Raw genomic sequence first — 24,521 nt, forward strand, 5'->3', positions numbered from 1 at the left:
AAATCCACCTGCCTCTGCCTCCCAAGTGCTGGGATTAAAGGCATGCACCACCACCGCCCGGTAGCAAGGTAGTTTTCAGAGAGTTTTCAGTATAGACAGTTAGAGCTTCCAGAGACCTGAAGTCTTTAAAGCCACACCAGAGTCATACTCTGTATCCCTTTTCAACCCACTCCAGGCCAGGAGGCTCTGGCAGAGGCTCTGTGACCAGGTGCTTGAGCTCCTGCCTTGACTTCCCCTTAGTGATGGACTGTGACCTAGAACTGAAAGCCAAACAAACCTTTCTCTCTTAAGTTGTTTTTTGTCAGAGTATTTCCTTTTTTTTTCAGATTTATTTATTTATTTTATGAATTCACCTTTGCTCTCTTCAGACACATCAGAAGAGGGCATCAGACTCTACTGCAGATGGTTGTGAGCCACCATGTGGTTTCTGGGAGTTGAACTCAGTACCCCTGGAAGAGCAGTCAGTCTTCTTAATCGCTGAGCCATCTCTCCAGCCCCAGAGTATTTTTCAATAGCAATAGATATGAAACTAGAACACACACACACATGGACAGAAATATGCACACATATACCTATCAGATTAAATATTTTACTTTAAAACTATTTCTCATATGCCAGATTAAAATTATATTCTGTATCTAGCTTACTTATTTAATTTAGTATGATGTTTTTTTGCCCCATGTATGTAATGCCAAAAGATACAAGTCTGAAAAACATTCCAGCATATGAATGCACACACCTTCTACACATACAACTTTCCTAATTCATAGTATCATCTTCTATTCATATGTTGATGAATGCTTCCAGACAGTTCATATCCTGCCTGTTGTAACTGATATTTACAACAAAATTAACAATATTGGGATTGTGGTGGTTTGAATCAAAATGGTCCCCATAGGTCCATAGGAGTTGGAATAAGTGTAGCTTTGTTGGAGGAAGTGCATCATTATGGGGTAGGAGCTGATGTCACAGATGCTCAAAGCAGTCTCTTCTTGCTGTCTATAGATTATGATGTAGAACTTCTCCAGCACCATACCTGCCTGCATGCTGCCATGCTTCCCAGTTTGATGATTTATGGACTAAACTAGTGAGAATGTAAGCTAGCCCCAATTAAATGCTTTCCTTAGATGAGTTGCTGTGGTCATGGTGTCTCTTCACAGCAATAAAACCCTAACTAAAACAGGTCCCAGTGACACTACAATAATGTAAAGCCCACTAACAGCATAACTTGGAGGACTAGGTTATGCAGCATTCTGTTTTTAGTTTTAAAATAAATTTCCATAATTTTTCACAATGACTATACCAATCTACATTCCCACCAACAGAGTAAATAATTTTTTCTCTATGTCTCTGATGATTAGTCATACTGACTGCCTTATCTTATATTGGTTGCCTATTCTACATTATATTTTTGTGCTATATGACCATTTATAATTCAATTATACTTATTAAGTTACATAAGTTTGTTATAATTTTCATATTAATCTTTTATCACAGATAGGACTTGCAAGTATTCTCCCAACCTATAAGCTGTTTTTCCTTTAAATAACTTATCATGTACCCCATTCAACTTCTGAAAACAGTGCATATGGAAAAGTGCAACTTCCCCTTTCTTCATTTTTAGTGTAGACTGAGCTAGGAACAGCGGAATGTTGAGAAGCATGGCACAGAAAAAGAAAAGGAAGAGAAAAGGTCTGAACTGATGTAAGAGATTCCGAGCTGCTCCTGGAATCCTGACACAAACTGTGCTCCTGGTGGATGGAATGTTGAGCCAGGCCCCAGCCTGAGGCACTGCCCTTCTTCAGTCACCATAACCCTCTTGTGTGTGATAGCTCAGGCTGAGCTGGTACCAGTGCTTACTGTTCTCTAAGCTGGCTTGGCTCACTTCAGTTAGCACTTACTTTCTGTAATAATGGAGACTTTTAAATATCTGGATATAATTGAGGCAATCTGCTCCTAAGAAGAGAGTATTGTCTTTTCTATTCTGCTCCCTAAAAATAAATGAAGCTAGCAGATAATGCCACAAAGGCAGTAACATCCTCAAATGAATCAGATCCTTTCTGACAGTAGAGGAATTTGATCCGCTGGTAGGCATTCCATTCAGAATGATAACCACAATTCCAAAGTGTCATTTATTCTCCTTCCAGGGCACTAAATGGAGCCCTGGTGACATCAGTGAGCTAATACAACTTCAACATTCCTGTTATGCGCAGGTGAAGCTTATGCATCAGATCATGCTTCAGTGAACATTCATCAGAGAGACAAGCCCAGCAGTCCACATTATGTACATGGATTAGGCTCAATACAATCCAGAATGTGAAACATTTTCTATCAGCAAAGAACTAGGTAGAACTCTTGTTGCAGGTCCATGTTAGAGAGTAAAGGACATTCAGACAGACTGCAGAGAGTCAAAGAACTGCTACCAAGATACAAATAAACCAAGTAATAACCAACTGTTACTGGAAATAATTCAGTGAAAATGAGATAAAGGATGAATGAACAAACACTCTTAGATGAAGTTTAGCCAGGTGTGATGGCTCATGCTATAATCCTAGCACCTAAAACACTGAGGCAAGAGGATAGGTACAAGTGCAGGGCCAGTTTAAGCTAGTCTAAAATACTGCTTTATCAAACAAAAATGTAAAGAACCCAAAACCTTTAAATATAATTTCACAAACAGGAATATTTTATTTTCTTCCTTAGTATCGCTTAATGAGGAACTGGACAGATGGCTCAATGGTTAAAAGGACTCCCTACTGCTGCAGAGAACCAGGTTGAGTTCCCCATACTCACAATGGCAGCTGAAAACTTGAACTCAAGTTCAAGATCTGGTACCCTCACCTGGCCTCTACAAGCAATGCACACACGGTAAACATACACAAACTCAGGCACAACACGCATGCATACAAAATAAAAAACAAGGGTGCTGGAGAAATAGCTCAGTAGTTAGAGGAGTGCTTGCTTCTCTTCCAAAGGACCTATGTTCAATTCCCAGTACCCACATGGGGTGGCTCACAAGCACTATATGTCCAAAGTCACAGGATCAGTCACTTTCTCCTGTCTTCCACAGGCACCAAACACATAAATAAAACATAAAAACAGAATAATAAAAATAACACTTAAAGTGCTGGGGTTATAGCTCAGAGGCACAGTGCTTGCCTTGGATGGATGAGGCCCTGAGTCTATGCCAGCTTTAAAACAAAACAAAACGAAACAAAACAAAACAAAACAACAAAAGGAAGGAAGCCAACTGAGTAGTGCACACTGGAAATATGAGCCCTCAGATACCTGAAGCTGGAGAATCATTAACTCAAGGCCACCTTGACATATCCGGCAAGACCTTGCCCAATCTAGGCCTTATACTCTTGGGAAAAAAAAAAAAAAGAAGAAAAGTAATAATGAAGCAGAGAGGCATACTTTCAGAGGAAGTAGTTTCCATGACAGAAAACTGAGAAATTTACTATTATTTTCTGTTATTCACTACAATAATCATGAAGCATACATTTATAAGGTGCTTTTTAAACATAATATAGCTAGTGTTGTGGCTCCCTATGGAGAGTAAAGACTCTGTTTCATGTCATATGATAATTATATTTTTGTCCAACTGGGAACTCATGTGAGGGCCCCGTGCTTTATCATTACTCAATAGTAGTCAGGCTGTCTTTATCAGTAGACTGGAACATGCTTATCTAAGTATGCTGCTTTTACCAGCAAATAAACAGTAAAAATGGCACGACCTTCTGATTCTCTCTTTCCATATACTTACGATATATAGCTGGCAATGTGCAGGGCCCTGGGTATGTTCTCTCATTTGGTTTCTTATCCTTCAAGGTAAACACTTCACCACCCCTACTTTAAGAGATAAAGTGCTTCAAATTTAGGCTAAATAATCTGTCTAAGAATATATTATTAGCCCTCTTCTGACCACCTTGGTCTCTAGGCATGAATGTGATGTACACACACACACACACATATATAAAGGAAACAAATAAATATTTAAAAAGAAGTATTGTAAATGAACATTTGAAATAGAAAGTCAAGATATGCCTATGGAGAAAGATACTTAACATCTTTAAGTTAAGACTGGGTCTGGCATTGGTTTTTGAAACGTCGAAGCCCACTCCCAGTGACACATTTACTCCAACAAAGATAAATCTCCAAATACTTCTCAAATAGTAGAACTCCCTGGTGCCTAAGATTTCAAATATATAAGCCTATGGGGGCCATTCTTTTCCAAACCACCAAAATATTTAAGGGAAAGACTAAAAGGACAGTAATAAATTAAATGCTTTAGAAAACCTTTACTTGTTAAATAACTTAGTCATTATAATACTGCCACAATGTTAGTTGAGTCTTTGATAAGTAAGCTACAATCACAGAGGTTAGGATAGAGTAATGGACTAGTGGGGAGAGATGGAGTTCCATAGGAAGGCAGAACTAGAATAGTTATGGATGGATATGAGCCTGGGGGGCGGGGGTGGGGTACTAAAACAAAAGGATCAAAGAGGAAGGTGGATGGAGGTGAGGAAGGAAATACAGGGATGAGGAGGGAAGAGGAAATGAGGGAGAGAATATGGGGAGGAATAGCTAAAACTGAGAACCATTTGAGGGGTTGTATGGAAACCAAACACAGTAGAAGCTTCTTAAAGAAATCTAAATGGAATAACCAAATAATGGGTGAGACAAAACCTTAACTAGACATCTCTCCTCATTAAATGAAACTAGTTCCAGGAATAGGTTATATCTAATAGAGCTGTTGGCCAAAGGACTCCAGGGACAACCTTAAACAATCAAGGTATTTCCAAGGCCATGGGTTGCTCTCAACAAAATGATGGTAAGTCCCTATTGCTGAAGAAAACCTATTTAATTCAGTGAACATAGAGAAGTTGACTTGGTGCCTAACTAAAATTTTTACCCCTACTGTTCATGGTGCTGGAAAGTAGTGTGCATATGGCCAGAGGAGAAAGGTAAACATCAACCAAGCTACAAACCCTTTGATCTACAATGGAGACCTGCCTGCATGGCACTCTGGTGCAATAGTGGCACGAATGTTATGAGTAACTAGCCAATACCAGGTTAGATTTATACATTTCTATATTAGATTTACTATTTAATATATAGATGTATATATCAGAGTTAATGTTTAAAATATAGACCTATATATTAGATGTGTAGATCTATATATTAGATTTAAGGCCCAGTCCATCAGACAGATCCCATGCCTGACATTTCTTGAGTGGCTAAGAATCTGACACTAGATATGCCTGAAACCTCAGGAAAATCTAAATACTACTTACTGCTCTGTTTAGGGAACATAGCAATAATATGACTCCTAATGGTAGCCTGCTATTCCCATAGACCGGTGTCTCAATGAGCCATCATCAGAAAAACTTTGTCCTACAGTAAATGGAAACAAATCAGAGAGACCCACAAGGGAACAAAGTGCAGAGAGTGAGAGACCTCGGAATCTCACTCAGTCCTGAATGGGATGTCTCCGTCAAATCCTTCCTCCTTCAGGGCTCAGCAAACTATTCAGAAGAAGAGATGGAAAGATTGTGAGGGCCAGAGGGGATGAAGGACACCAAGAAAACAAGGCCTTCTAAACACAGACAGACTGACATACATTTGAACTCAGAGAGACAGCAGGCACAGTCCCTACATGTGCATGAGTCACATGTGTTTCTCATGCTTTTCTTTGTCTCTTTTTTTTCTCTTGGCAGTTTGTTTGCTTTATCGTATTCTGGTCTGTTTGGTTTTATTTTATCTTATTTTATTATTATATTTAGATGCCTGTTAGTACTCTAATGAGAGAAAGAATGAAAGGTTGTGGTTTTGGGTGGGTGGAGGGTCATGGAGGATCTGGGAGGAGCTGGGAGATGGGAACTGTAATCAGAATATATTGTATGAAAAAAATCTACTTTCAATAAAAATATACTGCCACAAAAGAATAACATCTTTATATAATTTCTCTTTAAAATGTTTGGTAAAAAGCATCTGTTGGTATTAGGACAGTGATAACATACTTGTAATAAAACATTCTCTATTACTTTGTTTCCCTGGTGTCCCATCCTTATCAAAGAACATAAATGATAATAACAGAAAGAAGTGCAGCTTTTAGTAAACAGGTCTCTTCATCTTTGCTGATAAAAATCAACTTTTATTTAGAACAGAATTGGAATCATCTCAAAGAGAATGCATTTCACAGTGAATCAGATTGTCACCTCATAGTATGATAAGGTCAGAGAGGCTTAATTTGTATTAAAAAAGAATAATAATCATCAAAAAGAGCCTCATCATTTTAAATATATGCTTAGATAGGTCTAAGACAGCCAAACTTTCTAAGCTTTTTATATATTTCTGAGAAATCCTTTCTGAATGCTAAACTAGGCATAGTGATAACCATTTGGAATCCAGCATGGAGAAAGAAAGGCAAGATCATTTTTGCAATTTGAAGGCTAGGGTACACTGACACCCTATATCAAAATCCCATACCACACTACACACCAAAACCATACAAAACTTAACCCAACCAAAACAAAGAACAACAACAAAAACAATGCTTAAACTTCTGCAAATATGCAGTATTTTTATTAAGAATTTCCTTTGTTACATGTTACATCTTCAGGTGAAAGATAAACTTCTCAGGAATAGATTGAGCACTTGAGGATATAATATACTACCCTGTTTAGGTTCTGTTCTGCTGCCCAAGTGTGATCATTAATTCAACAGACACCCATCAAGTGGTGTAGGATCTGCTCTTGCCACTTGAAAAATGAAAGAGAAGAAGAAACCCAGAAGCCTCTGCCCTTATCAACTTTATGTTCCAGGATGGATTGACACAGTAAAGGTAATTAATACTTGACACTTTAGCAGGTGATAGGACTCTGGGAAAGAAGTAAGCAAAACAGGACCCAGGAAAGTACTGGAACATGGCGGGAGTTGGGGGTGGGGTCTCTGAATAGAGCAGGCCTCGCTGGAGGTAAAGAAAATCTCAGTTAGGGAGATGAAGAGTATTTTGAGAACTCAAGAAAATGTTGAGAAAAACGACAAAATGCTTTAAAAAGTGTGTGTGTGTGTGTGTGTGTGTGTGTGTGTGTGTGTACCGGGGCAGGTTACAACTCAGTTGACGGTGTGCTTGTGCTTGCCTGAGGTACTACCTTTAGTTTCATGTCTGGACAAGGACATGGGGGAAAGGAGGGTAGGGTAAAGGGAGGGGGACTGTGAATAGCAAGTTAGGAGCAAATATGGCCAGTGTAATCATGAGGTGGGAAAAGAATAAAATAGAAGACTTAGAAATACAATAGAGGCCTAGGAGAGAATTTATGTGACCTTTTCTAATTCTGTGAATGATGTAGGGTCCCTGGAAGACTTTGTGAAGAATGCCATGACCTGATTTATACTCTTATGTGGATCACAGTAGTTTGTGGAAAAGAGGTATAGACAGGAAGGTATCTGTAAGTGGGATATATCAGAGGAGAAAGATGGAGCCTTGGGCCTGGATGGGTAATGTGGAGGCAGTGAGAAGTGACCAGGTTGTATATACTTAAAAGGCTGTATGAACAGAATTTCCTAATTATCATTAGGTTTATAGACAGAGACAGCTAACATGACTTCAGTGTTCAGTGTTAATGGGATGTAAAGGTTTGATGCCATGCAGCCTTAGGAGGAAAGATCGGGAAAGGAGTTTGAAAAGCGAAGTCTGCAGTGTGTATCAGATACACACAGAGGTAGACATGGCTCTCAGGCAGATATATATGACATTATTGAATTCATAGAACAGACCATTCTGAAAATTTATCAGTTTTGTATCAGGGCATGACAGTATTAATATGTAGATAATATTTAAAGCATGAGACCATCAAGTATGTAAGAGGAAAATATAAAGAGACTGGCCAGAAGGGCTGTTGAGTTTTAAAATAGTTAAGCTATAAATTAGCACATTAAAAATGTCAAATTTAAACTTCTGAATATAGAATAATAAGTAGAGTGGTACCTTATGACAATTCTAAGTTTATTTTCAAGGTTTAAAGCCAAACTGATAATGTATTCTCGCATGTATGCATGTACATTTTTAGCCTCAAATATTTTCACTATAAAATCAAACTCCCATATCAAGATTATCTGGAGAAATAATAAGTCATGTGATGGACATGGGACTAGATTCTGACACTACTCTTGTATTTTGAGGAGGCAGGAGCTAAGCAGAGGGCAAGCCTGATTTCTTTGGCAGCAATAAGTTGATGTACCAGGGTCCACAAGCAAATGACAGCATTTCTGTTATACATGGATGGATAGACCATGAAACTAAAAGCCAGGTTTAATTTTCTTGGGGAATTTTATTTTATCTTTAATTAAGGTAGATGACATGATCAGAATAATAACATTAGATCATGACATGCAATGATTTGTTTTTTTAAATAATTTGAATTCATGAGTCTATTTAGAAAGCTATAGTAGACATGAGCCAGAATTGATAGTGGTTATGAGTTAAGTTCTTTATATTAAGAGAATAATGGAACTCTATACTAAAGAGAGATTATGAAATGGAAGTATCCTATAGGGAAAAAGATATGGGAAGTCACTGAAATAGTTAATTCACTTAAGAAAAAAACTATTTCAATATTAAGATGATGATAATCTGAGATGTATATGTCAAAATCAAAACAAACCAATCTATTTTTACATACCAAACTGGCAATAAGTCAACAAAAGTAACAGTGACAACAAAGGTAGCTACTTGAGCTCCCAGGAGCTTTGCTGCAGGGCAACATGACAGCATTTGCCTCCGTGGAGATACACACACTTGGTTACCATGAATTTCCTTCTCACGTCTTCTTACTGAGGAACTTGTGACAACTGTGCATAGAACAAGGTACTAGAACAATATATAGCTCATTAAATAACCACAAGCTTCTGTATTTTGTGTGTACTGTATTGCCATGGCAAACATGGGGAGGTCTGCAGAGAATTTGGGACCTAGGGATTGAACTCAGGTCAGACTTGGTTGCAGGTGCCTTTAATTGCTGTTCTTTGTTACCAGCCATGAAATACTCTATTTGGTTTTTTGAGACAGTCTGTATAGCCCAGGCCATCCTGGAACTTGTTATCTTCCTCCCCTGGCTTATATGCTAGGGTTATAAGCAAACATTAGCACACCTGGCTATACAATACTTTTAAAAGAAGCTATTTATTATTAGCAGCCTCCAGGCATGATTTAATAATTTGTAGCTAGTTTCCTGAATTACAGTATTGCAAATTTGAATTATGTGCTTTGGTTACTGAGTAGTTGATGGGGCAAACACCTTTAGTCATTTATTGCCTGTCTCAGTTATACTTCAGGTGACTAAAGAGATGAGACAGCAGTTCTTTTTACTAAAGAACAATCCCAACTAATACTATGTAGAGGAGTAGAAGACGAAGACAACAGTGCCACTCCTCCTGTGATGGCTGATCCTGGTTGACAGTGTAACTACATCTATAATGAAGTACAATCCAGAAATGGAAGGCACACCTGGGGTCCAGATCTTGAGGCTGGAAGACTGACCCAGATCTTGACATAGGATGACTCAGGCTTTTGATCCAGATATTGAGTCAAAGTGGCCAAGAAAAGGTTAGGTCCAGGCAAGGTAGTACAGGCCTTAAATCTCAGGAGACTGGGGCAAGCAGATCTCTGAGTTCAAGGCCAGCCTGGGACATAGCAAATTCCAAATCCAGGCATGGTGGACCACACCTTTTACAGGAGGCCTACATAACGCATAAGGACATTAGAAGAAGGAAAAATCACTCCTTTGCCTGTTCGCACTTACTTGACAGCACATCTGTTGAAACCTACTTCTTCAGGACTCCAGCTTATACAGAAGACTGGGTGAAACAGCTTGCCAAGTGGGACTGAGCAACTACTACATTATTAGACTTCCCATTCACATCTGCCCATTGTTGGGTTAGTTGGACTGCAGACTGTAAGTAATTACAATAAACTCCTTTAATATAAAGACATTCCATAAGTGCTGTGACTATAGAAAGCCCTGACTAATACATCTACTGAAACAATGGCTTTGATAATGACCATCATGATTCCTTAGAACCATGACAGGATTGTAATGATCTGTGCTCAGAAGAGTTGAAAACAGTGTTCAATTTTAACATCAGAATAGAGAAAAAAATGTATTCATCTTCTTAATAAGCTAAAACACAGACTACAGTCAGGATATGGTCAGGACTCCAACTCTAACTACGGAAACTAAGAACAGAGTAACACAGAAACACCATGAGGACAGAATAGAGATATTTCTGCAAACTGATAGCATTTATTTTTTGTCTGTGAGGTATTCTGCTAAGTTCCTGATTTGATAAAGAAAAAAATTTGTGAGTACATAGGGATATTCTTTATAATGACTACATACTTGATACTAAATCATTTTGATTTCAGAATAATCTAATGATAGAAATACAGAAAAAATATTCTTGGGACTGAAGACATGGTTCAACTGGTCAAGAGCACTTGCTGCTCTTTGAGAGGACGAGGGTTCAGATCCAGATGATGGCTTACAATCATCTCAGCTTCAAGTCCCAGAGCTCTCTTCTAGTGGTATGCATGAGATGCATGACATACATGTAGACAAAACTCTTATACATACAAAATAAAAATAAATAAACCTTAAAAAAAAAACCCGTATCTTATCTTTAGAAATATACATTGAAGTATTCTCAAATGAAATGATAAGTTTCTAATTTTCTTTAGTTTTCTGGGGTGAAACAACATATGGGTGGTATATGTGCAACATTTATAATTATTAAAGATATGTGGTGGTTAAATATGTACATGTTACAGTATTTTATGTTTTAAATTTTTCTGCAATGAAAAATTTTCAGACCTGAAGAAGCAGCTCAGTGGTAGAGAGTATTAGACAGCAAGAGTATTACATTCAACAAAAGTTTTTAAATGTCACTTTTCAGTCTATAAGCTAAATGTTTTTTCAATCATTAATTTTACTAGAAAAAATATTTAAATTTAAAGGGAAAGAAATATTGAACAACATTTATTCAAATTATCAAAAATTTCTAAACATTGGAGACAAAATTGCAAGGTGCTGAACACATAACAAAAGCTGTAAGAACTAAGGTCATAGGTCATATTTATCACACTAAATACTACCTCTTATTCCAGTAAGTCAACCTTTTGCTACTCATTTTATATCATAACTTTTAAAAGCTTGAACAAGGCATATAAAAATTAAGAAATGATTCTTAAGAAGATATAAAATTCTATAATTTTTATGCAGATCAAAGCAAATATTTCATTTTGGTGTAACTCACCTGCTGTAAAATCTTCAGTCAGATCAATAAATGCATGAGAATGTGGATCCCTCATTTTACTCTTAGTGGTCAAGGCAGGATGCCATGATAAATCTCTAAAATAAAAAGCCATAATTTTCTTAGGATGAGTATCATATAAATATTGTTTTAAAGTATAAAAATATTGGCTATATAATAATTTTAAAATATTTTAATTTGGATATATTTCACATACTATAAAATCCACATTTTTAGTGTATGTAATCCAAAGGGTTTTAGTGTGTTCACAATGTAAAGTCATGGCTTCTCTCAAAATCCTAAACATTTTCTTTTGAAAAATAAATTTTCAAATGTATTGGTGACTGACTCCTCATTTCCTTCCTTTGGCAACCACAAACATGGCACCTTAGTATTTTGCAATCCAGGTCACTTTATGTAAATGTACACACAGCATTTGGTACTTTACATGCACCCTCTCTCATTACAAGTTCATTCAAAATGAAACACGCATTCATCAGAACCACACTCTTAGACTGGGCATAGTTGTATTTGGGAGCTAGAGATAGGCAGGTCTCTGAGTATCAGCTTGGTCTACATAGTGAGTACCAAGCCAGTCAGTTGGACCCTGTCAAAACCAGAACAGCAGCAAAACATTCTGCACTGTGTTTTATGGTAGACTCAATGTTCTATTGCATGGCTAAAGATGCTACTTACTCAGGCATCTCTTGATGAACACTGGATTGTTTCTACTGCTGCTATGGATATTCATTTACAAGTTTTTGGGGGGGTGGTAAACATTTTTGACTGGAGTGGAATTGCTGGGTTATGTTTACTTTTGAGGAACTATGGAAATTGTTTTCCAAGGTGGCTCTACTATCTTGTGGTCCTACTAGCAGGGAAGGAGTGTTTCAATGCTGCCATATCATTGAAAATTTGACCACCATTCCAGAAGCTCTGCTTTGTGTATTACTCATGGCTAATGATCTCAAGCATGTTCACATACATTTCTTTTTTCTTTTAGTCTTTAATCTTTTTTTACAGTAAAGACTTTATCCTCCAACTGTTCCAAATCTAACACCTCCCCTTCCTCCCCCTTTTGTCTCCAAGAGGGTGTGCTCCTACCAAACCCCCACCCCACCAGACCTCCCCACTCCCTGGGGCCTCCATTTTCTTGAGAGTTAAGTAAATCTTCTCTGAGTCTAGACCTGGAAGTCTCATACTTCTGGGGATTCAGGTTAGTTAGGACTACTGGTCTTCCTATAGGGTCTCCCTTCTTCTCTGCTTCTTCCACCTTTTCCTTAATTCAACCAGCTTCTGTCCATTGATTGGGTGTAATATCTGCATCTGACTCTTTCAGCTGCTTGTTGGACCTTTCGTAGGGCAGTCATGACAGGCCCCTGTTTGTAAGCACACCTTAGCATCAGTAAGTGTCAGGCTTTGGGACCTCCCCCTGAGTAATCCCAATTTGGGCCTGTCACTGGACATCCTTTTCCTTAGGCTCTTCTTTATTCTTGTCCTCGAAGTTCTTTCAGACAGTAACAATTCTGGGTCAGAGTTTTTGACTGTGGGATGACAATCCCATCCCCTCCGCTTGTCTTCAACTGGAGGTGGACTCTATAGGTTCCCTCTCCCCACTGTATGAAATTTCATCTAAGGTCCCTCCCTTTGAGTTCTGAGAGTCTCTCACCTCCCAGGTCTCTGGTGCACCTCCTATCTCCTGAAGTTGCCTGTTTTTATTCTTTCTGCTGGACCCTCAGGGCTTCTGTCCTGTTCCCCCATACCTGATCATGTTCCCTTCTTCCCCTGTCCCATTCCTTTCCCATCCAGGTCCCTCCCTCCCTTACCCTTCTCCTGTAATTTCTTTCTTCTCCCTCCCAAGTGGGATTGAGGCATCCTCACTTGGTCCTTCGACTTGTTAGCCTTCTTGAGTTCTGTGGATTATATCATAGGTATTCTGTATTTTTTACTAATATCCACTTATTAGTGAGTACATACCATGCATATCATTTTGGGTCTGAGTTACCTCACTCAGGATCTCAGATGATCCTCATCTAGATCCATCCATTTGCCTGCAAAACTCAGGATGTCTTCATACTTAACAGATGAGTAGTATTCCATTTTGTTTATAAATGAACCGCATTTCCTGAATCCATCCACCTGTTGTGGGACATGTGGGTTGTTTCCCTATTCTGGCTATCACAAATAAGGCTGATATGAACATAATGGAACACTTGCCCCTGTGGCATGGTGGGACATCATTAGGATATATATCCAAGAATGGTATAGCTGGGCCTTCAGGTAGATGTATTTTCAATTTTCTGAGGAACCTCCAGATTGATTTCCAGAATAGCTTTACTACTTTGCAATCCCACCAGCAATGGAGAAGAGTGTTCCTCTTTCTCCACATCCTCATCAAACGTGCTGTCACTGAGTTTTTGATCTTAGCCATTCTGATTGGTTGTAAGGTCGAATCTCTGGGTCATTTTGATTTGTATTTCCTGGATGACTAAGGACTTTGAACATTTCTTTAACTGCTTCTCAGCTCTTCGAGATTCCACTGTTGTGAATTCTCTGTTTAGTTCTGTACCCCAGTTTTTGATTGGGTTGTTTGGTTTCTTGGTGGTTAGCTTCTTGAGTTCTTTATATATTTTGGATATTAGCCCTCTATCTGATGTGGAGTTAGTGAAGATTTTTTTCCCAGTCTGTGGGTTGCCCATTTGTGTTATTGACTATTGCCTTACAGAAGCTTTCCAGTTTCATGAGGTCCCATTAATCAATTCTTGATCTTAGAGCCTGAGCCATTGGGGTTCTGCTTAGGAAATTTCCGTCTGTGCCAATGAGTTCAAGGTTCTTTCCCACTTTCTCTTCTATTAGATTCAGTGTATCTGGTTTTATGTTGAGGTCCTTGGACTTGAGCTTTGTGCCAGGTGACAAATATGGGTCTATTTTCATTTTTCTACATACAGACAGTCAGTTAGATCAGCACCATTTCTTGAAGATGCTTTCTTTTTTCATTGTACATTTTTGTGTTCTTTGTTAAAGATCAAGTGTCTGTTAAGTGTGTGGTTTTATTTCTGGGTCTTCAATTCTAATTCACTGATCAACATGTCTGTCTCTGTACTAAATATGCACTTTTTATTACTATTGCTCTATAGTATAGCTTAAATCAAGAGCGGTTAAACTACCTAAATGGCCCATATTCCCTAAGGAAATAGAAGAAGTTATTAAAAACCTCCTAACCGAAAAAAGTCCAGGGCCAGATAGCTTTAGTGCAGAATTCTACCAGACCTTCAAAGAAGACCTAATACTAATATTCCTCAAAAACTATTGGTATGAGGATCAGCTCCAAACACAGTGACATCATTCCTAGGTGACAGCGACCCCCACATCTGTTGCCAAGGCATTGGCTACCATATTCCCAGAATCCACTTGGCTTATCTCCCACCTTTACCAGGGAACTGCTATGTCACTATCCAAAGAAAAGAAAGACTCCTCTGATGCTCCCCTCCACCCCACCTTTGCTCTTTTCTCCTACAGTAAACCTCACGTGGAACTGTTTGGCTTGGTGTGGTCTGTCTGGAGCCTTGCTTCTAACATAATATTGGTTCCAAAGACTCTGGGAAGTGCTACCCAGGGTGCTGGTACTAGAGTTGCAGGGGTAACGACTTTCATGACCAAATATAATAAATTCACTTTCGAGCTTAGCAGCGGTTTTCAAAAACTGTCTATAACCATAATTACTAACAGAAACAGATCGATTCTTTGGCAGCTGTGGTGCTTCAGAACCAACAGGGACTAGTTGTCCTGGCAGCTAAAGAAAGTGGTCTTTGCCTGATCCTCCAAGAAGAATGCTGTTTCTATGTCAACCAATCTGGGATAGTGAGAAATAAAATCCAGGAGCTACAGTCTGACATACAGAATTTCAGGGACCGTGAGATCTCCAGTTCTGGGATTTTCGAAAACCCTATATGGAAGTAGATACTCCCTTTTGTAATGCCTTTCCTAGTCACCCTCCTGGTGTTATTATTTGCTCCCCGCCTCATTCATCTTGTTTCTACATTCCTTCAATGACAAATACAAAAAATTTCTAACCAAACTATTAATCAGTTCCTATTACAGGATTACTAGCCACTATCCACAGAGGAACCTGATGTCAACCTTTACCAAGTAGATCCCAATAGTGAAAGTCAGCAACACCCCAAAATTGACAACACCCCTAGATAGCAGTAAGCAGCTTATGAGACACAGCAACCCCATTTTCACCATTGGCTTTCCCCTCCTCCTTTTTTCTTTTTCTTTCTTTCTTTCTTTTTTTTTTTTTTTTTTTTTTTTTGGTTTTTCAAGACAGGGTTTCTCTGTGTAGCCCTGGCTGTCCTGGAACTCACTCTGTAGACCAGGCTGACCTTGAACTCAGAAATCCACCTGCCTCTGCCTCCGAAGTGCTGGGATTAAAGGCATGTACCATCACTGCCTGGGCTTTCTTCTCTTTATGATAAGAAAAGGGAGGAGTGTTGGTATCAGGATGGGCTCCAAACCCAGTGATGTCACATCTAGGCAACAATGACTGGCACATCTGTTGCCAAGACAACCGCCACCATATTTCCAGAATCCACTTGGCTCACCTCCCACCTTTACCTGCGAATGGCTACATCACTATCCAAATAAAAGGAAGACCTCTCACCTCTCTCTCTCCTCCTTCTTCTTCACTGCCACCTTTGCCTTTTTCTCCTACAGTAAATCTCACATGGAACTGTTTGGCCTGGTGTGGTCTATCTGGAGCCATGCTTCTAACACAACACGATAGAGAGATGGCTCAGCAGTTAAGAGCACTGATTGCTTTTCCAGAAGTCCTGTGTCCAATTCCCAGCAACCACATGGTGGCTTACAACCATCTGTAATGGGATCTGATGCCCTCTTCTGGTGTGTGTAAAGATAGCTAGAGTGTACTCATATACATGAAGTAAATAAATAAACCTTTCAAAAAAAAAAAAAAAAAAGAAAGAGAAGGAACACTACCTAATTCATTCTGTGAAGCCACAATTATTCTGATACCTAAACTACACAAAGACCCAACAACAAAAGGGAACTTCAGACCAATTTTGCTTCTGAATATCGATGTAAAAATATTCAATAAAATTCTCACAAACCAAATCCAAGAGCACATCAAAACCATCATTCACCACAATCAAGTAGGCTTCATCCCAGGGATGCAAGGTTGGTTCAATATACAAAATTCCATTAATGTAATTCACTAAGGTAAACGCAAAGGAAAAAAAATCACATGATCATCTCCTTAGATGCTGAAAAAGCATTTGACAAAAAACAACATCCCTTCATGTTAAAAGTATTGAGGAGATCAGGAATTCAAGGCTCTTACCTAAACATAATAAAAGTAATTTATAGCAAACCAACAGCCAATATAAAATTAAATGGAGACATACTTGAAGCAATCCCACTAAAACAGGGACAAGACAAGTATGCCCACTCTCCCCATATCATAGTACTTGAAGTTCTAGCTAGAGAAATAAAACAACAAAAGGAGATCAAGGGGATACAGATTGGAAAGGAAGAAATCAAGGTATCACTATTTGCAGCTGATATGGTAGTATATATATGTGATCCACAAAATTCTACCAGAGAACTCCTAAAGCTGATAACCAACTTCAGCAAGGTGATTGGATATAAAATTAACTCAAACAAATCAGTAGACTTCCTTTATATAAATGATAAACAGGCTGAGAAAGAAATTAGGGAAACAACACTCTTTATAACAGTCACAAATAATATAAAATATCATCTTGGGGCAACTCTAACCAAACAAGTGAAAGATCTATATGACAAGAACTTCAAGTCTCTCAAGAACAAAACCGAAGAAGATTTCAGAAAATGGAGAGATTTCCAATGCTCATGTATTGGCAGAATTAACGTAGTAAAAATGGCCATCCTACCAAAAACAATCTACAAATTCAGTGCAATCCCCATCAAAATCCCAACATAGTTCTTCAAAGACATGGAAAGAGCAATTCTCAAATTCATCTAGAAAAGTAAAAAAAAAAAAAAAAAAAAAAAAAAAAAAAAAAAAAAAAAAAAAAAAACAGAATAGCCAAAACAATTCTTAACAATAAAAGAACTTCTTGGTGAATCACAAACATTTCTTGACCATTTGCAGTTCTTCACTGGGGAAATAACTTTCAAATCATCTGTTGATATTTAAATTGTACTTTCATTGCTTTATTATTGATTCATATGAGTTCTCTGGATATTAGATATCTTCCAGTCTATCTCCCAGTCTCAAGGCTGTCTTTCATTTTCCTGATGGTGATCTCAGAAAACCAGATTTTAGTGTTGATGCAGCCCACTCCTTCTATTTTTCTTTTTAGTATTTATTCTTTTAGTACTATATATGGTCATAAATATTTACCTGCTTTCATCTAAAAGATTTATGGTTTTAGCTCATATTGGCCTAGCAAGCAATTTTTCCCCCCACAAAAGTAGTTTAATGAATGATGATTATTTGGAGCATGAGAGAGAACGAATTTGGAATCTGTTTTACAATATATGTACTATAATATTCCAAGAAGTAAATGCAAGGTAAATAGTAGTGGCTCTGGATATGGTAATTAAAACAATTATTTTTTTTCTTTCTGAGACAGAGTCTCACTATGTATCCAAGGCTGGCATAGAAACCACAGAGATCTACCTATCTTTGCCTCCCCAGTGTAGGGATTAAAAATATGTGACATCATGTCCTGGGCAAGGAGTTTATAAATCTTGTCTCCTTTGTCCCCACATCACCACATGACAAAGCAAATGAATGGGGGCTGGAGAGTTGGCTCAGTGGCAAAGAACAGTTACTCTTGCAGAGGACTGGGGTTTGCCTCCTAGCACCCATCTGACAGTTCACAACCATCCATAACTACAGGGGATTCAATTACCTCTTCTGAACTCCCCAAGCACTAGGCATGAATGTGATACACTAACATATACTCAAATACTAAAATAAATTAATAAATCATTTAAAAAAGCAAATAGATAAGCTGCACCATTAGAGATTAAATGATTTTGTGCATCAAAGATGGTGAAAAGACTATGTGATGACAAGTTTTCATGTCAACTTAACACAGGCCTCCCCTGGGTAGTCCTGAGTGCTATAAGAAAACATGCTGATCAAGCCATGAAGGATCAAGCTAGTAAGCATTTTCTTTTGTGGCTTCTGTTTCAGCTTCTGACTTTTTGGAATGATGGCTTACAAGCAATAAGATGAAATAATCCCATTCCTGCCCAAGTTGCTTTCGGTCATGCTTTTTTTTTTTTATCTTTATCACAGCAACAGAAAAGTAACTAAGACTAGTAAAAGTAACTGAGATTATTACTAGGAGTTGGGGTATTACTATGTGACATATTTTGGGAAAGATTACAGAAGAACTCTGGAACTTTGAGCCAGAAAAACCACTGAGTGTTTACAGTGTAATGAGCTGTTGTGGGAACACTTAGATATAATGCTGACAGGGCCTGGCCTATAAACTTTCAGAGGGACATTTCAAAGTCTCCTCAATACTCTATCATGTGATACTTTGAATTAAGAACCACTAACATGAAACCTTTGCTTTTCTGTGATAACTGATACTGGCCAGTTGGGGCTGAAAAATCAGTTGTAACTAAGAAGATACTAGCACTGCTGAGGCAACATTTTCTGGAAAGTGTTGCTGCAGGGTTAGCACAAAGAAACTATGATTCATGAGGGCCAGACTATACCTAGTGCTGGCAGTAAGCTTGGCAATATGTAAGAGTTTCCCAGGCGGTACTGGTTTTGAAGGAATAAACGGGTCAAGCAGAGCAGTAGAGGTTTACACTGTGAGAGACTAGGGGTGGCTGCTGGTAAAGATACAGCCTTATTGACATAGAAGCCCCATGATTGAACGGATTATGAGAAGAAGGCGAGGACTATATGGTAGACTCAGAGTCCTAGAAGAAAGCACAGGAGAGGCTGCTAGGGATGGTGTATCCTAGCTATATTGAAGACCTCAGCATTTTAGAGATGTTAGTACCATGGCACAACTGCCAAGAATAGCAGCAGCTGTGGAGCAGAGCTAGCTTGAGCCTTTGACATGAGCTATGGTTCTGTGCTAGATTCTTCTAAAGTTGAGTAAAATCATATTTAACTAAGCTTTGATTTTACAAGAGCCCACAGCTAGAGACTTGGAAATTTTCAAGAGACTTGGGATGTTGTAAAGAGACTGAACTTTTAAAGTACTTGATTTTGTAAAGACTGGGAGTTCGGAAGTTATTTCTGTGTTCTATATTACAATGTTGCTATTAATGTGAGATCTTGACCCGGACAATAAAGGTTGAATAGTGATGTGTTTGTATGTCAAGTTGACGATGAGTCACTTTGTCCTGGCTGGTGTTCATGTTAACTTGACACAAGCTACTGCATATGCATGCATGTTGTGGATGTATGTGGAGGCATAAGGTTAACAATGGAAGTAGTCTTTTTATAACTTTCCACTCACTCATCTAGTCTGGCTAGCCAGGAAATTTTATTTTTTCTATCTCCTACTTTCTGGGATTATTATAGGTGGCCACTATATCCACTTGGCTTTTGTGTGAGATCTAGGGATCTACTGTCCTTGGGCTCACATGGAATATGCTTTACCCAGTGATCCATCTACCCACTCCACAATCTATTTTTAAATTGGGCAAAGGACTAGGAACTTTTTCAAAGACTTTTAAGTGCTGGGCATGGTGATACATGCCTCTAATTTGAACACTCAGGAGACTTAGGAAGAAGGGTAATGAACTTGAGGTCATCCTGTGTAGCATTATGACCTTCTGGCCAGCCTCAAAATCCCAAAACAAATGAAAAGATAAACACCTCACCAAAACCAAAACCCATCAACAAAAAAAGAGAAACTAAGCCAAGGGGCTGGGGACAGGGACTAGTGGTTAACAGAGTGTACTGCTCTGGCAGAGGACCCTAGTCTGGTTCCTGGCACCCACATTAGGCAACTCACAACTGCTTATAATTCTAGCTCTAAGAAATTCTATGCCTCTTGTCTCTGTGGACACCAGCAACTACGGGTACAACACATACACATACATATAATTTAAAATAATAAAAAAATAAATCTTAAAATAACAAGCCAACAACAAGGAAAACAAAAAATTAACTACTCCATACATTGATGGTGCACATCACTGGTCACCAGGAAAATGCAAAATTAGAGACACCATGAGTAAAGACATAATTTACCAGAATGGTGACTATACATTGCTTACAGTATTAGTTAGGGAAACTTCCCATTACAATGGGTGGCAGTGAGTGAGCACAGACACTTGGCTGTTCAAGGTGCTAAAGATAATGCAGTTCAGACAAGACAGAACCTGTCTACAGCCAGTCATGGATGGGAGGGACTCTTGAGACCCAACACCTCTCTGCTGGTGGGATTGTAGGAGAGGGAAAGTCCCTGTCTTCAGATCTGTATCAACTGGTGAGTCCACTAGGCACCAAGATTTTATCTGTAGCTGATTTTGATATTTTTGGAAAGCAAAAACATAGAACAAAATAATTTATTCTTAGAAAGTTGAATAGGGTAAAAGAATAAGTATTTGTCAAGTGAGAACTTTCTCTTCCTAAAGTAAGAAGTAGTCTCTTCTTTATAATATTCTTTCGCATTTCATAGCTCCTAAACTGTCCTAATCTCACTGTGGTTATAAATAACAAAACTACCCAAACCCTTAACCTATCAGATTCTGCACAAAGTCTAGCTTTCTGCATTCTTTGGAAGCACAAGGAACCAGGTAGCCAGTGGCTCTTGTCAGATGGGGCTGCTGCTGTCTGGGCTTCCAGAGACAGCCCAAATCCTGACAAACCAACTACTTCCTCCCTTTTTCTGAATCACTCTTAATGTCTAAATGTGAAACTCCTAAAAAGCACTAAGTCTACTCTTTCTTCAGATCAACATTCAATTTCTCATAGTGCTTTACAGTTTCTACTTGAGTTTGCCCTGCTGCTTTTATGCTGGCATTATTTCAAAGGCAGTAGCTAAGCCTTAGAGTGCAATGGCCACTTACAATTTTGACAGCTGACAAAGGAGACAGGGATGAGATGTTGTTTATTCTGACAGTGCATTTTAGAATGGTTCAATCATAATTAAATTCCTTAAATATATAGGGACAATAAAATTTACTTCTCCCATTTTTGAAATTGCTCTATTGTATATCACAGCCTTTCAGAAGTAAGAATTAGGCTGCATATTGTGCAGGAAAGTGAGCAGATATAAACTGTAATTTCATGTAAGTGTTCAGCTGCTCTTGAAGGTTAATGTCACACACTGGTGATTAAAATGGAAGGAAGGGTAGAGATGAAAATAAAATGGATAGTTGCAAGCTGGTATTAAGTTTACTCACTAACACTTCTTGACCTTTGCAAATTTCAATTAACTTCCCCCACAGAAAACATAATTATGTCAAAGTGTTCTAATTTGTGGGCATCATCGCCTTTTATCTCAAAGAATAGCATTTATCAAAGGATAGATTTACATGTAATTAGTGCCAAGGTAGCTTTTGGTTGCCTATGGTAACAGGTATTTGAAATGACTTTTAATCTTCCCACTTATCAAGGATCACCTCATCACCAAATGCTAACTATTTAAGAAATTCAGGGCAAAGCAGATAGTAAGAGGTAGTGTTTGGTACAAAAAGGAATATCTTGAGAGCTTCAGATATTTCTGTCTGACTGTGTTCCTTTCTTTCTTTGCAATACAATGTAATAATTCATTTAACAAGTATAATAAAAGACAGTGGTCTTGCTTTCAGAATACAATTAAATGAGTATAAAAATAGTAGTATTTTCTAAGTTCATTAAACATAAAACTTGTGACTTTAATAAAAAAATGAATATACTGTGAAAAGTTATTTAAAAATTGAAAAATTAATTTCTTAATGATATTTACAAACAGCAAATAAAACAACCCCCTTTCAGTACTGTCAGTGCTTTATGTTATAGTGGGTCTATCAGAACAGGAAAGGGTGGTAACAGACTTTCAGGAGTGATCAGAATGCTCCTTTTTATGTTCAAACCAACCTTGTATCTTTCCTTTCATATTTAGTAAGTTTCCCTTTATTTGTTTGTTTGTTTGTTTGTTTTTGAGACAATGATCTTCCTGTGATCTTCTTATTTGTGCTCTAGTCCTGGGGTTATAGGTGTGAGCCACCATGCCCATCAATGGACATTTTTTTAGAGTTGGCAGCAAATGCTTCTACCTGTCATATTGCAGGCTCCTAACTGCTGCTTTGAGACATTCTCACTTTGTAGCCCAGGCTGGCTGGGGAGTCACTACAAGGCCCACGTCTTCAGCAGCTCAAGTGCCAGCTAGTATTAATGGCACGAGTGACCAAGCCCAGTATAACTTTTCGGGATAAGCAATTACTAATTTAATGGTGAAATATTACCAAATTTCCCTGGACAAAACCTATGAAACTACACTTGGTAGACAACAAGTTTTTTAAAAAAACTATGTTCAACAAACCTAAGGAAAATACAGAAAGCTGAAGAGAGAAAGATGGCAGCTAAGAGATTTTAGAAAGAAATACAAAGCTATAATTACTAAAACACAAACACCATGGCAAATCAATAACACTGTGGCTCCAATGACCATACACATTTCAATAATAACTTTACATATTCATGGCCTCACTTCCCCAATCATAAGAAACAGGCTTGCTGAATGGATCAAGAAACAAATCCATCTATCAGTTGTCTACAAGAAACACATCATAGTTTCAAAGAAAGGCACTGCCTTAGAGCTGTGGAAAAGACTTCAATCAAGTAGGACCAGTAAGCAAGCAGGTGCTATCATAATATCTAATAAAATAGACTTCAAACTAAAGGTAATCAGAAGAGAAAAGCGGTACACTTCATTCTCATTAAGGGAACAATTTATCAAGAAGGCATTACTAACGTAATCATATATGTACCAGAATCTAGTGCAATCAGTATCATAAAAAATTTACTAACATAATTAAAGACAGATATTAACACCAATCCAATAATAGTCAGTAATTTTGATACCTCACTTTATCAAATAGACAGGTTATATATTTTTTTAAAAAAAAGAAAAACATGAAAACCAAATGACATCATTCACCAAATGGACTAAGCAGATAGATATCAACAGAATATTCTACCCAAACACCAAAGAATATACACTTAGCTAAGGAGTACAATAAAGCTATACTAAAATAGACCTCACTTTGGGACACAAAACAAATCTTTACATATTCAAAGAGGCTGAAGTAACCCAGTGTATCCTATCTGACCACTATGTAATAAAACTGAAACTTGACACGAAACAAATCTACAGTGAATGCACAAATTCACGTGGACTGTAAGAAATCAAGAAAGAAATGAAAAAAAAAATCTTGAACTAAATTAAAATGAAAACAAACAAACAAAGAAAAAGCTGGGTAGTGGTGGCACACACCTTTAATCCCAGAATTTAGGAGGCAGAGGCAGGCGGATTTCTGAGTTCAGGGCCAGCCTGGTCTACAGAGTGAGCTCCAGGACAGCCAGGGCTACACAGAGAAACCCTGTCTTGAAGAAAACAAAAAAAATTAAAATGAAAACACAATAAAAACTCTGAGACACATTGAAAGCAGTCTCTAGAAAAATTTATAGTTCTAAGTACCTATATTAAAAAAATCAGAATGTGGGGTGGCAAGCAGGGGGAGGGGGAGGCAACAGGGGTTTGTTCTAGTTTTTTTTTTTTTTTTTTTGAGGGGAAACTGGGAAAGAAGAAATCATGTAACATGTAAATAAAGGAAATATCTAATAAAAAATCAGAATGAACACAGATAAATGACGTAATGGATGTAACTCAAACAAGTACAAAACAAAACAAAACAAACCCCCAAAAACCCAAAAAAACTGAAACAGCCAAATCCAGCCCAAATAATCAGCAGAAATTAATGAATCAGAAACAACAATAAACATAAAGAATCACCAAATTTATGACCTAGTTTTTTAAGAAGACAAACAAGAATCACAGACCTTTGACCCAACTAAACAAAAGAAGAAATGAACAGGGAAAAATTTTAACAAATACTACCTCCTTCCCCAGTTCAGAATATAATTAAGGGATATTTAAAACTTGTACTCCTGCATGGTATTGGTACAGTGACAGGCAGGTAGATCAATGGAACCGAATTGAAGACCCAGAAATGAA

General features: G+C 38.0%; 1 protein-coding gene across 1 annotated transcript in view; it reads right to left on the reverse strand.

Annotated features, from left to right (window-relative positions):
* The window catches only part of Itfg1 (integrin alpha FG-GAP repeat containing 1), a 121,551-nt gene that overhangs the window by 79,445 nt on the left and 17,585 nt on the right, over positions 1 to 24,521 (reverse strand). Inside the window, exon 6 of the mRNA XM_031340681.1 lies at positions 11,317 to 11,411. Within this exon, the coding sequence (XP_031196541.1) occupies positions 11,317 to 11,411 (95 nt within the window). The remainder of the gene's footprint in view (positions 1 to 11,316; positions 11,412 to 24,521) is intronic.

Source organism: Mastomys coucha, unplaced genomic scaffold (genome assembly GCF_008632895.1).
Source record: "Mastomys coucha isolate ucsf_1 unplaced genomic scaffold, UCSF_Mcou_1 pScaffold22, whole genome shotgun sequence".
In the NCBI taxonomy this organism is placed as follows: Eukaryota; Metazoa; Chordata; class Mammalia; order Rodentia; family Muridae; genus Mastomys; species Mastomys coucha.